This window comes from Jaculus jaculus, chromosome 22, assembly GCF_020740685.1.
Source record: "Jaculus jaculus isolate mJacJac1 chromosome 22, mJacJac1.mat.Y.cur, whole genome shotgun sequence".
Lineage (NCBI taxonomy): Eukaryota > Metazoa > Chordata > Mammalia > Rodentia > Dipodidae > Jaculus > Jaculus jaculus.
The window spans coordinates 9,593,528-9,606,563 of NC_059123.1; the positions used below are offsets into that span (position 1 = coordinate 9,593,528).

General features: G+C 42.7%; 1 protein-coding gene across 2 annotated transcripts in view; it reads left to right on the forward strand.

Moving 5' to 3' along the window:
- Ptpro (protein tyrosine phosphatase receptor type O) overlaps positions 1-13,036 on the forward strand; it is a 263,974-nt gene that overhangs the window by 183,204 nt on the left and 67,734 nt on the right. For both annotated transcript variants that reach the window (XM_045139541.1, XM_045139542.1), the window contains exons 8-10: positions 3,069-3,189; positions 4,155-4,348; positions 5,911-6,022. In XM_045139541.1, coding sequence (XP_044995476.1) covers positions 3,069-3,189; positions 4,155-4,348; positions 5,911-6,022 — 427 coding nt within the window. The remainder of the gene's footprint in view (positions 1-3,068; positions 3,190-4,154; positions 4,349-5,910; positions 6,023-13,036) is intronic.

The window sequence follows — 13,036 nt, forward strand, 5'->3', positions numbered from 1 at the left end:
GGTCAGCCTGGGCTAGAGTGAGACCCTACCTTGAAAAACCAAAAAACAAAACAAACAAACAAACAAAAAAGATAGATATCTGCGATGTTCTTATGTGTGGTGATCCTGACCCACGGATGGGTCCTGACAACTGCCTCGGTAGATAATAACCAAGTGACAAAAGTCAGACAGAAAGGCAAACCCATCTTTTAGCTTTGTGAACGAAGACATGGCAGAGCTAAGAGGCAGAATGCACGCGGGCCTTCCCACAGCCACACAGCCGGCAAGTGTCTAAGCAGAGGCCGTGACCCACGCGAGCCGACCGCCCAGCCGCGGCTGCTCCTCCCGGTGCTCGTTGCCATTCCAGGAGACAGCCACCGTGCCGCCGTCCTGATGGTCCTAGCACAGGTGACAGTGACGGATGTCGGCTTCAGACGTGATCTTCGCAGTTCCCAGCTATGAGAATCTGAGCCATTCTGCGCACCTCCTAACTCCTAGTGTCTCCATCTGTTATTTTGGGGAAACTCCTCACATCTTATGTGATAAGTCAAACTTTTGATATTGCATGCAAAATTCAGAGGATAGCAAAAGTGCATTAAAAAAAAAGTGTTAGCTCTTTTATTGTTATTCAGGTTTTGCTGGATGGTTTTTTTAAATTTTATATTTATTTATTTATTTGCAAATAGAGAGAGAAAGAGTGAGATAGGAGATAGACAGAGAGAGAATAGGCAAGCCAGGGCCTCCAGCCACAGCCAATGACATGTGAAGCCCCTTGTGCATCTGGCTTACATGGGTCCTGGGGAATCGAACCTGGGTCCTTTGGCTTTGTAGGCAAGCACCTAAACCGCTAAGCCATCCCTCCAGCCCTGCTTTTTGATCGAAAGGAGGGAGGAGTGGCTGTGCTGGCCCTCCCTAGGAACACTGGGGATCAACCAGTATAAATAACTAAAGGAAGTTGGGGAAAGTGTCACGGAAAATGGAACTAGCCCCACGTCCTAATCAGAGGAGCCTTCACTGTCATTTCTTTCAACTCCACTATGGAATACTTTCTCCTCTGTTGCCTGTAGCTTTCCCGTGAATCTCCCTCTAATCTCATTAGCTGGGGAGGAACAAACAGTGTCTTTTTGGATAGAGATTTGAATTGAATCTAATGGAAATACTGGGACTGAAGATTAAGCAAGAGAGGGAGAGAGAGTTAAAAAACCACCATTATTAGCATGCTTAGATGGGTGCACATTAAGACAAGCATGTATTCGTTTCTTAATTGCTGTTAAAATGATTGCTGCTGCTAATTTTTAGTCAATTAATTAATTAGGAAAAGGGGCACAGAGGGATTGAAGTGTAAATATGGGTTGGCAGCTCAGCAAATACTCAGAATTGGGGCAGTCTCATGGTGTTCATAATTTGTCACCATGGCTAGGAATTTGTAAATTTGTAATCCCCTTTCCCTCTTGTCTTTTTTTTTTTTTTTTTTGGTTTTTTGAGGTAGGGTTTCACTCTAGCTCAGGCTGAACCTGGAATTCACTATGTAGTCTCAGGGTGGCCTCGAACTCATGGCGATCCTCCTACCTCTGTTTCTCGAGTGCTGGGATTAAAGGCGTGCACCACCACGGCCGGCCAGCCTGTTCTTTTTTAAATATCTGTGTGTGTGTGTGTTGACAGTGAGCATGAGTGTGCTAATGTGTGTGCATGTGCACTTACAGATGAGTGCAAAGGCCAAGACAACTTGGAATATCATGCCTCAGGAACTCAATCTGCCATTTTTCATCTACTTATTTTATTGGTTTTATTTTTTTTTTTTGCACAATGTCTGTCATTGGTCTGAAACTTATCAATTAGGCTAAATGGACTTATTAGCAAGTACCAGGGATAATTTGTCCCCACTTGCCCTGCTCTGGAAATAAGAAAAGTGTGCTAACTATGTCCAACGTTTTGCAAGGATGTCTTTTTTTTCTGAGTAATATTATACATATGTACATACATATAAAAAAATCCATGGGGCTGGAGAGATGGCTCGGTGGTTAAGACACTTGCCTGCAAAGCCTAACCACCTGGGTTCAATTCCCCCCAAGACCCACGCAAAGCAGATTCACAAAGTGGGGCACGCCTCTGGAGTTTCTTTGCAGTGGCTGGAGGCCCTGGCATGCTCCTTCTCCCTCTCTCTTCTTTTTCTCTCTGCTTGCAAATAAACAAATAAATAATCCATAAAATGGATTGGGGAAACGGTCCAACAGCTAAAGGTTCTTCCTTGAAAAGCCTGCCAGCCCAGGTCCAATTCTGCAGGACCCACATACAGGCAGAGACACAAAGTGGTGCATGCATCTGAAGTTTCTTTGCCGTGATAAGAATCCGTGGTTCTCTCTCTGTTTCTATGTATCTGTTTATCTATCATCTATCTATCTCTCCTTCCACGTAAATAAGTTTTACTTATTTATTTATTTGGGTTTCTCAAGGGAGGGTCTCACTCTGGTCCAGGTTGCCCTGGAATTCACTATGTAGTCTCAGGGTGGCCTCGAACTCACGGCGATCTTCCTGCCTCTGCTTCTGCACTGATCTCTACGTGTAATCTGCCAACACTGCAATTCAGGATGCCAGGCTAGCCTTGTGGCACAAGGAGGTTTGGCTGTGGTTAGAATCTGGCATGTCTCCAGTGTGTGCACTTACTGCTGACGACGGTGCGTAGAAAGCATCCACTGGACTTCTAAATAGAGCAACAGAATATGAATGTGGCGTAGTGGTTAAGGCATTTGCCTGTGAAGCCAAAGGACCTAGGTTCAATTCCCCAGGACCCACGTAAGCCAGATGCACGAGGGGCGCATGTGTCTGGGGTTCATTTGCAGTAGCTGGAGACCCTGGCGTGCCCATTTGTTCTCCGTCTGTCTCTCCCCTCTCTCTCTCTCTGCTTGCAAGAGAATAAATAAAATTTTTTAAAAAGAGATAATTCATCCCAATTTTGAAATTCGACTTTCCTCAGCATAAAGGCCACTGGGTTTCAAGGCAGTCACACAGTGAGTTCCTGAATATGATTTCTGTGTCCATAGCACACTCTAAAAATTCTAAATACTCCTTGTCGGATGTTTGGTTTGAAGGTAAACTCAAGCAAACCTGTTATTGAGAATCTGGTTCCTGGCGCCCAATACCAGGTGGTGCTATACCTAAGAAAAGGCCCTTTGATTGGACCACCTTCAGATCCTGTGACATTTGCCATTGGTAAGTTGTTAGTTACAAGAATCACAGTGACCTGTACTCGTTGGAGTGCTGGCTGGGAGGGTGCAGTGACAAGCTGCAATCATTGTCAGCATATGTGCAAGGGGTATGGTACTTCACCCGTGTCCTACCTTCAGAATATAATCATTTCACCAGGCGTGGTGGCACACGCCTTTAATCCCAGCACTCGGGAGGCAGAGGTAGGAGGATCATGAGCTCGTGGCCATCCTGAGACTACATAGTGAATTCCAAGTCAGCCTGAGCTAGGGTGAGACTCTACCTTGAACCTCCCCCCCCCAAAAAAAAAAAAAAGAATATAATGATTTCTCAGCATCCCTAGGAGATTGCTTCTAGGACAACACACACACACACAAACACACACACACACACACACACACACACACACACACAAGGATATTAAAAAACACATAGATGTGCTCATCCCATAATATAAAATGGCATAGGACATGTTTCTATTTTATACACATTCTCCCATAAATCTATAGCCATAGGTAGATCAGTCACTTATATCCAAAATAATCTAAATAGTAGATAAAGAGTATTAATGCTACATATCAGGGAATAACAACAGAACTCCATACATGTTCAAGATAGGTTCAATTGTAGCAGGCAGAATAGGGTATATTCTCGATTCATGGCTCATTAATTTGCCAATGTGGAACCTTGTGTAATGAGAATTGTACAGTTCAAAAATGCTCTTCCATTTCCTACTGTGGAAAAAGCAGAAGTGTGATTTCGTTGCATAATATAATTTAGGACATTGCAAAATTACAGCAGTATTCGACTGTATTATCTTTTTAAGGGTATATGTTTTATTTCAGTGACTGTGTCTAAAAATATGTAAATACTGATGATTAAACATAAGTTTGAAGCCACCGCAAGATATTTATTGAACAGTCCTTCTTGGTTTTCTTGCCTTTTTCACTCTACACCTCCCTTCTCTTTAGTTCCCACTGGGATAAAGGATTTAATGGTCTACCCCTTGGGTCCAAGAGCAGTGGTCCTGAGCTGGACCAGACCTTACTTAGGAGTGTTCAGAAAATATGTGGTGGAGATGTTTTATTTCAACCCCACAACAATGACCTCAGAGTGGACAACCTACTATGAAATAGCAGCGAGCATCTCTTTAACTGCATCTGTGGTAAGCCTCCCCCAGCCAGTTCACACTCTCCTGCCGTAAAACAAAGTGCCCCTCGCCAGGTGTGTCAGAAAGTGTTACCTGTAAATGAGAGCATTTTGGAAATATGTCTAGGGAGCTGGGTACTTCGAAGAGCCAACTTCATTGTTCTATTGGTGGCAGTGGTTTTATTTTTTTTACTCAAGGTTTCTGAAAATACAGGATTTTGCATGTAGCTTTGGGAGGGAGGGAGAGACAGGATTGCACAAAGCTAGTTTTCATCCCTAGTTAAATTTATTTTGTTGCCCATTCTCCCTCCATCTGTCTCTCTTCTGTCTCTCTCTGCTTGCAAATAAATAAATAAAATTAAAAAGAAAAAAATTAAAAAATATTTTAAGGTCTGGAGAGATGGCTTGGCAGTTAAGATGTTTGCTTGTGAAGCCAAAGGACCCTGGTTCGATTCCCCAGGGCCCACGTAAGCCAGATGCAAAAGGTGGCACATGGATCTGGAGTTTGTTTGCAGTGGCTGGAGGCCTTGGCATGCCCGTTCTCTCTCTATCTGCTCTCTTCTCTCTCTGCTTGCAAATAAATAAATTAAATTAAAAAAAAAAAACTTTGAGAAATTTATTCTTCTGTTACTGAATTTTCTCGAAGCAGAGCAGAGATAAGAATGCTTACTTCTCCTCCGGGCTCCGGAGGAAGGGAGCGCAGGAGTTTCCCTGAGGCCTTCAACATGGCGTTGGTTGTTGCCTCCAGCAGGGAAGCTTAGCATCCTGAAATTGTTCCATCCTTACATTGCCAGTCCATGTAAATGGCTGTTGGGGCACAGGTGATGCTGCCCTTTCTGAGACCTGAACTCTTTGAAAGCACAGGTTATGTGTGGGTTGTGGTGAAGGGCGTACAAGTGGCTCTGTAGGCGGATAACTGTTGTGATCATTGGCACCCAGCGTGGTCCAGAAGAGGGCATCACTGATTGGGGGAGGGGCTACCTTAGAAGTAGGGCAATAAAAATACGTGTGATTTGGGGCTAAGGAGCTGGCTTCCTGGTTAAGGCATTTGCCTGAAGAAAGCCAGAGGACCTAGATTCGTTTCCCCAGGACCCATGTAAGCCAGGTGTACAAGGTGGCACATGCTTTTGGAGTTCATTTGCAGTGGACAGAGGCCCTGGGGCACCTATTCTCTCCCTCTCTCTCTCTCTCTCTCTCTCTCTCTCTCTCTCTTTCTCTGTGTCTGTCCATCTGTATATATGGATCAAGAGAAAGAGAGAGACCTGCCTCTCTAACTCAAATAAATAAATAATAAATCAAATTTTACAAAAGTGAATGTGATTTCATTGCATATTATACTTTAAGACATTGCAGAATTATACCAATATTTGACTGTATTATCTTTTTAAGGGTATATGTTTTATTTCATTTTCTTTATGGCTTACTTTGTCCCCAGAAGAATTTGAAATACAAGACACAAAGAAGGGAATTGAAAATATTTACTCTTTTTTTCTATGACCTAATGAAAGTAAACATACTCAACAAATATTACCTTCTCCTCAGTCTATTGTCCCCTGACCTGTTTAACCTCTCGTTTAGAGAATAGCCAATCTGCTGCCGGCGTGGTACTACAACTTTCGAGTTACCATGGTGACATGGGGCGATCCAGAACTGAGCTGCTGCGACAGTTCCACCATCAGCTTTGTCACAGGTGAGCAGTGTGGGAAAGGTTCCCACGGGACAGAAGTCGCCCAGAAACAGACTCAACATCCACCCACTTCAGGCTACCTAATATGCTTGAGCCTCCTCCTCCATGATTTGATAATAGCTCGCCACTCAAAATTAAAGTATGATTTTTCTTATTCACAGTTGATGCCCTTGACTTATTTGTATCCAGGGTCATTGCCCCTGGCATGTGTCCCTAGCTGGGACTGATCAGAACACAGAGATGTAGCAGGCAGAGCTTTCAGCTTCATACTGCGTGCTCAATTGATTTTATCCACTCGGGGACCATATTTGTTGGAGGGACCCTCCATTTCCTTCTTAATTAAGCCATGTCTGATTCGAGTGGGATCCATTGCAAGGTCTACAAAGAAGTGTTGGAAAGAGAATCACTTGTCTCTGGTGAGCCAAGGAAGTCAAATTTTCTAAGCCTATTATTTTTTCAATGAGGAGATAATGGCATCAATTTTTTGTGATTATCTTTATCATTTATTATTACTTCTTAATTAGATAAAGTCCTTACACCTAGTACAAAGTTTAGATGCTTCAAAAAATTCAGTCTTAGGTTCTCAGGAGCCTTTAATCACAGAGTTACATCAGCAGCAGAGAAAGTGGCAAAAAGAAGAAATCCATTAAATAAACTAACTTTTCTTGTTTGGACTATGATTTTTAAATAAATTTTTGTTGTTCAATAAGGCTATACTTAAAGTTGCACTGAGAAAGCAAAAGAGAGGGGGGAAAAAATAAAACATAAGCCTCTTTCCTCCCTGAATATCTGGCTTTGCTCTATTGAAACACCAATAAAACAAATAGAAGAGTCAATCAGATAAGAATTTTGGTGTCATTTAAAAAAAATTTGTTTATTTTTATTGATTTGAGAGCAACAGAGAGAAAGAGTGAGAGAGAGAGAGATAGAAAGAGAAAGAGAATGAGCATGCCAGGGCTTCTAGCCACTGCAAACGAACTCCAGACACGTGCACACCTTGTGCATCTGGCTAACGTGGGTCCTGGGGAATCAACCCTTGAACTGAGGTCCTTAGGCTTCACAGGCAAGTGCTTAACTGCTAAGCCATCTCTCCAGCCCACTTATTTTTTTTATCAGCAAGACTCCAGAGCACTTTTTCTTTACAGAAAAATAGAGTAGGCAAGTTTAAAAAAAAAAAAAAGAGCCAAGTGTGGCTTCACACGCCTTTAATTCCTAACACTCAAGGAAAAGCTGCGGTAGGAGGATTGCCGTGAGTTCAAGGCTAAAAAAGGCTAGCCTGGTGCTACAGAGTTCCAGGTCAGCATGGGCTAAAGTGAGAGCCTGCCTTCAAAAGAGAAAAAACAAAAAAATTGAAAATACAATCATTCTAACATTTTATGAATTACATGTTAAGCTCTTGATTATATAACAATCACATATTTAACCATAATTCAAGGTTACTGTATCAGTAAGTCTTAGCACCTAATTTTATTGATGTTGATTTTCCAAGAATGGATTTTCCCTGACAAATGGAACAACTGTCTTTAATATCTTTATTTTGCTTTGAGGCAGAGTCTCACGTATCATAGAAATTTGCTGTCGGGGTAGAAAGATGGCTTAGCGGTTAAGGCGCTTGCCTGCAAAGTCTAAGGACCCATGTTCAACTCTCCAGATCCCACGCAAGGTTGCGCATGCACCCAAGATGGCACACACAGCTGGAGTTTGATTGCAGTGCCTGGAGGCCCTGGCATGCCAAATCAATCTCCCTCTTGCTCTCTCGCTCTCTCTTTTGCTGTCTCTGTTTGTCATAAAAAATAAATTACAGGGCTGGAGAGATGGCTTAGCGGTTGAGCGCCTGCCTGTGAAGCCTAAGGACCCCGGTTCGAGGCTCGGTTCCCCAGGTCCCACGTTGGCCAGATGCACAAGGGGACGCACGCGTCTGGAGTTCGTTTGCAGAGGCTGGAAGCCCTGGCGCGCCCATTCTCTCTCTCTCCCTCTATCTGTCTTTCTCTCTGTGTCTGTCGCTCTCAAATAAATAAATAAATAAAATAAATTACAAAAAAAAAGAAACTTGCTGTGTAGTGGAGGAAGGAGGACCTTGTCTTGCTCCTCCTGTTCTTCAACCTCCTGGGGCTACAGGTTGGCACCACCGCACACAGGTTACGTAGTTCTGGGGACCAAAGCCATAGCATTGTCCATGCCAGGCAAGCACACTACCAACTGAGCCACCCCCCGCCCTGGAACAGCTGTCCTTGAGCAAACTGTCTAATGGTCCTGCACTTCCGATTCCTGGCAGCACAAGCCTCAAACATTCTCTCTGACGACAGGCTCAGCATAAGGTCATTATGTTCGAAAAATCACCTTGCCAGAGACAGGAAATGACTCAGAGGAGGACGACAGTGGTAAAATGTTAACAAGCGTTGGTATTTCCACTGAAGTCGCTCAAAGGATGTCTTTTAAAATGGGGCGGGGGCGGGTCGAAGCAGGCCCAAATTTACAAGTTTACAGGGACAGGGCAAGTCCAGATAAACGATCTGTGGTTAATAAATGAGCTATTGAGGCTGGAGAGATGGCTTAGTGGTTAAGGCACTTGCCTGAGAAGCCTAAGAACCCAGGTTCGACTCTCTAGGTCCCACATAACCCAAACATACAGTGATGCAAGCACGCCAGGTCTCCCATGGCACGCAAGGTCTCCCATGGCATGCAAGGTGGCCCAAGTGTCTGGAATTCAATGGCAGCGGCTGGAGGCCCTGGCATTACAACTCTCTCTCTATCTCTTGCTCTCGCCCTTGTCCTCTCACATAAAAAAAAAAAAAAAAAGCCAGTCTATTGGGCTTACCTCAATTTTTTTTAAATTATTTATTTATTTATTTATTTGAGAGCAAGACACAGAGAGAAAGACAGATAGAGGGAGAGAGAGAGAATGGGCGCGCCAGGGCTTCCAGCCTCTGCAAACGAACTCCAGACGCGTGCGCCCCCTTGTGCATCTGGCTAACGTGGGACCTGGGGAACCGAGCCTCGAACCGGGGTCCTTAGGCTTCACAGGCAAGCACTTAACCGCTAAGCCATCTCTCCAGTCCCTCAATTTTTTTTTTTTTAACAAAATGAGGTAATCTTCAGTCTATTGTCCCAACAAATAGATCTCTCTGTTTTTTTGAATTTCTTACCTTTCCTGAAAAACAACTTAGTCAGGCTGACAGTATTAATCTTACAGCTTTGTCTAAGCAAATTGAGGTGACCCATCTCGATTCCCACATCTATATCATGGGTATCATAGCATAGAGTGGGAATTAAATTATACCACGCAAATCACCATTACACTGTGTTTCATACTAAACCACTTGCAATGGCAGCTCGTTTAATCCTTTCTCACATCATTTCAAATTAGTATATTTAAAACAAGTGAAGCAACCATATTTTATCTCCCTATGCTTTAAATTCATATTCAAATTGCCAAAATGTATCAAAATAAATTGGCAACCCAGGCCAGACAGTGCAGGCTTCCAATCCCAGCTGCTCAGGGGGCTTGAGGTATGAGGATCACAAATTCAAGGCCAACAAAGTTAAGTTCAAACCCAGACTGGGAAACTTGATGAGGAGACTCTTTTAACAAAGACAGTTCCTGGGGATATAGTTCAGTGTTGAGTATAGTTCAGTTGGCTAGCATGCCCAAGACTGTACATTCAATGGTTTAATCTCCAGACCTCAAATAAATAAGCAGTAAATAAATAAAAGTAGGAAAAAAATATTCAAATTAAGTGTGATTTCTTAGGACCTCAAGTCTGCTATCATTGTTAGAAAAATTGTCTGAAAGCTAAATTCATAGTAATTATGCTAATACGCCAAATAATGAATAATAAACAAATAGTGACATCTTGTGGCCTTTTAGTCATGTGTTGATTTTAATACACCAGCATAGCGTACAAATTCTGAAGCTCTAGTCATTGTGAAGAACGGATACTTGTTTCTTGTTTTGTAATTCTAAATGTATGTGTTGTCCTCACTAAAATTAGAATATAAGAAAAAAAAAACCTTTAATGAAATAATGTGCAGGTGTTTCTACATGCGGAAGAGTGTCAGAATACATGAAGAGGCTGTAAAGAAGCTTGTTTTTGTCTATCAGAATATTCTAGCATGTGGTGAGGATATTTGGCTTACATTGCCATGATCAAATAACTGAGATGATCAACTTATAAGAAGAAAAGATTCAGGGTTGGAGGGATGGCTTAGCAGTTACAGCACTTGGTTGCAAAGCCAAAGGACCCAGGTTCAATTCCCCAGGACCCATGGAAGCCAGATGAACAAGGTGGTGCATGCACCTGGAGTTTGTTTGCAGTGGCTATAGGCACTGGTGTGCACATTTTCTCTCTCTCAAATAAATAAATAAAGTATTATTTAAAAAAATGGCCTTGAGAGATGGCTTAGTGGTTAAGGCACTTGCCTGCGAAGCCAAATGACCGAGGTTTGATTCCCCAGGACCCACACATGCCACATGCACATGGTGGTACATACATGTGGAGTTTGTTTGCAGTGCCTAGAGGCTCTGGTGTGCCCATTCTCTTTCTCTCTCTCTCTCTTTCTCAAATAAATAAATAAAATATTATTTTAAAAATAGCCTATAGACATGACTTAGTGGTTAAGGCACTTGTCTGCAAAGCCAAATGATCCAGGTTTGATTCCCCAGGACCCACATAAGCCAGATGCACAAGGTGGTGCATGCATGTGGAGGTGGTTAGCAGTTGCCAGAGGCTCTGGTGTGCCCATTTTTCTCCATGTGTCTCTTCCTCTATCTCTGTCAAATAAATAAATGCATAAAATTGAAAAGATATTATTTTTAAAAATTAAAGAAAAAGAAGAGTAGATTTGCTTGGGCTTATAGCGTCAACACTTTCCATCCATGGTGAGACAGAACCATGGCATGAAGCCCGTGGCGCAGCAAATCCACTCGTCTCATGGCCACTAAGAAAGCAAGAGGAAAATATACCCTTCCAGGCGTCACCCCAGTGACCTTCGTCCTCCAACTAAGGCCCCTCCCAATGTTTCCACCCCTTCCTCACAGTGCCATCAGCCTGAGCTAAGGCTTGACGAGATGAGCTTTCAGAGGACATTAGAGATCCACACCAAAAGAGCCCTGTTGACTTTTCAAAATTTTGTTGATAAATACGCTGTCAGGAGGCAGAGGTAGGAGGATCGCCATGAGTTTGAGGCCACCCTGAGACTACATAGTGAAGTCCAGGTCAGCCTGGATTTAAGCGAGGCCCTACCTCAGAAAACAAAAGAAAAGAAAAAAACAAACAAACAACAACAACAAAAAAAACCAGCTATTCCTGTGTAGTATGGAGCACGTGTGTTTTACTCTTTATGCAGGGATTATCAATACCTCAGTGGCACTCATTTTTTAAAATATTTTATTTATTTATTTGTGAGGAGAGAGAGAGAGAGGGAAAGAGAGGGAATGGGCATGTCAGAATCTCTTGCCACTACAAACGAACTTCAGATGCATATGCCACATAGTGCATCTGGCTTCCTTGGGTACTGGGGAATCAAACCTGGACTGTCAGGCTTTAAAAATAAATGCCTTTAACTGCTGAGCCATCTCTCCAGCCCCAAGACTTGCATTTAGAAAACATAATCAGTGAAGAATCCTTGAAACAAATATTAATTCATTTTTAAAAATATTTTTATTTGTTTATTTGCCAGTAGGGATGGGGAGAGAGAAAGAGAGAATGAGAAGGGCTTCTAACCACTGCAAACAAACTCCAAATGCATACACCACTTTGTGCATCTGGCTTTTTGTGGCTACTTGGGAAAAGAATCTGGGTCATTAGGCATTGCAGGCAAGCACCCTAACCGCTGAGCTATCTCTCTAGTCTACCGGTATTAATTCTTGATGCTTTCCAGAAATTTCCCTTCTAATATTTTCATTGCTTTTGTTCTTTGTCTTGGGATGAAGCACTTACTTTCAAGCAAATTTATACATGGAATTTTACTTGAGGGCTCGGATAATGGCACAATATTTAAAGGTGCTTGCCTACAAAGCCTCCTGGCCTGGGTTCAATTCCCAGACTATCCAGTTAGGCTGGATGCAAAAAGTGGTTCATGGAAGTCGTTGGGGTGGCGCACACCTTTAATCCCAGCACTCAGGAGGCAGAGGTAGGAAGATTGCCATGAGTTCAAGGCCACCCTGAGACTACATAGTAAACTCCAGGTGAGCCTGAGCTAGAGTGAGACCCTACCTCAAAACAACAACAACAAAAAAAAAAAAGTGGTGCAAACATCTACTGTTTGTCCACAGTGGCAGGAAGCCCTGGCACGCTCATGTATGCACACACACATACAAGTGCAAATAAATGAGTATGCCAACTGAACTACACACTCATTTCTTAAAATCTTTACAATTAAATGCTCTGTTAGATGATAATTTCAATGTGCTTCCAGAGGTCATATGAAGTTTACATGGCATTGCCTTTTCAATTAGCAAAAAAAATTTTTAATTAAAATTAGAATATAAGATAATCACCTTAGCACTGGACTTTAGCTTTGTGGTGTGAGAGAAAAAAAAATCCATTCCTCCTTTGCCACTTACTTCAGCATGTTTGTTAAGAGCTTAAATTGTGCAAAGCACAGGACTAGACACTAACAATGATATCACTCTGTTGTACTATAAATTGGCATTTCTCTTCTGCCCTGGTTAGAGGTCTGTAATCTGCTTTCTTCCCTGCTCTCCTGCCATGCTTTTTTTTTTTTTTTTTAATTTATGAAAGATAGAGAGTGAGTAAGAGAGAATTGATGCACCAGGGCCTCCAGCCGCTACAATCGAGCTCCAGATGCGTGCGTCACCTTGTGCATCTGGCTTACGTGGGTTCTGGAGCCTTAACTGCCAATCCATGTCTGCAGACCTCTTCTGCTTTTCTTTAGTCTCATAAACACCTTCACTGCACCACAGCGAAAGAGACTGAAGATTCTAGAAGACCGGGTTTTCCTATACTTTTGGATACTATCTTCCTAATCAGCGCCTGTTAATAGTAGCTGACTGTT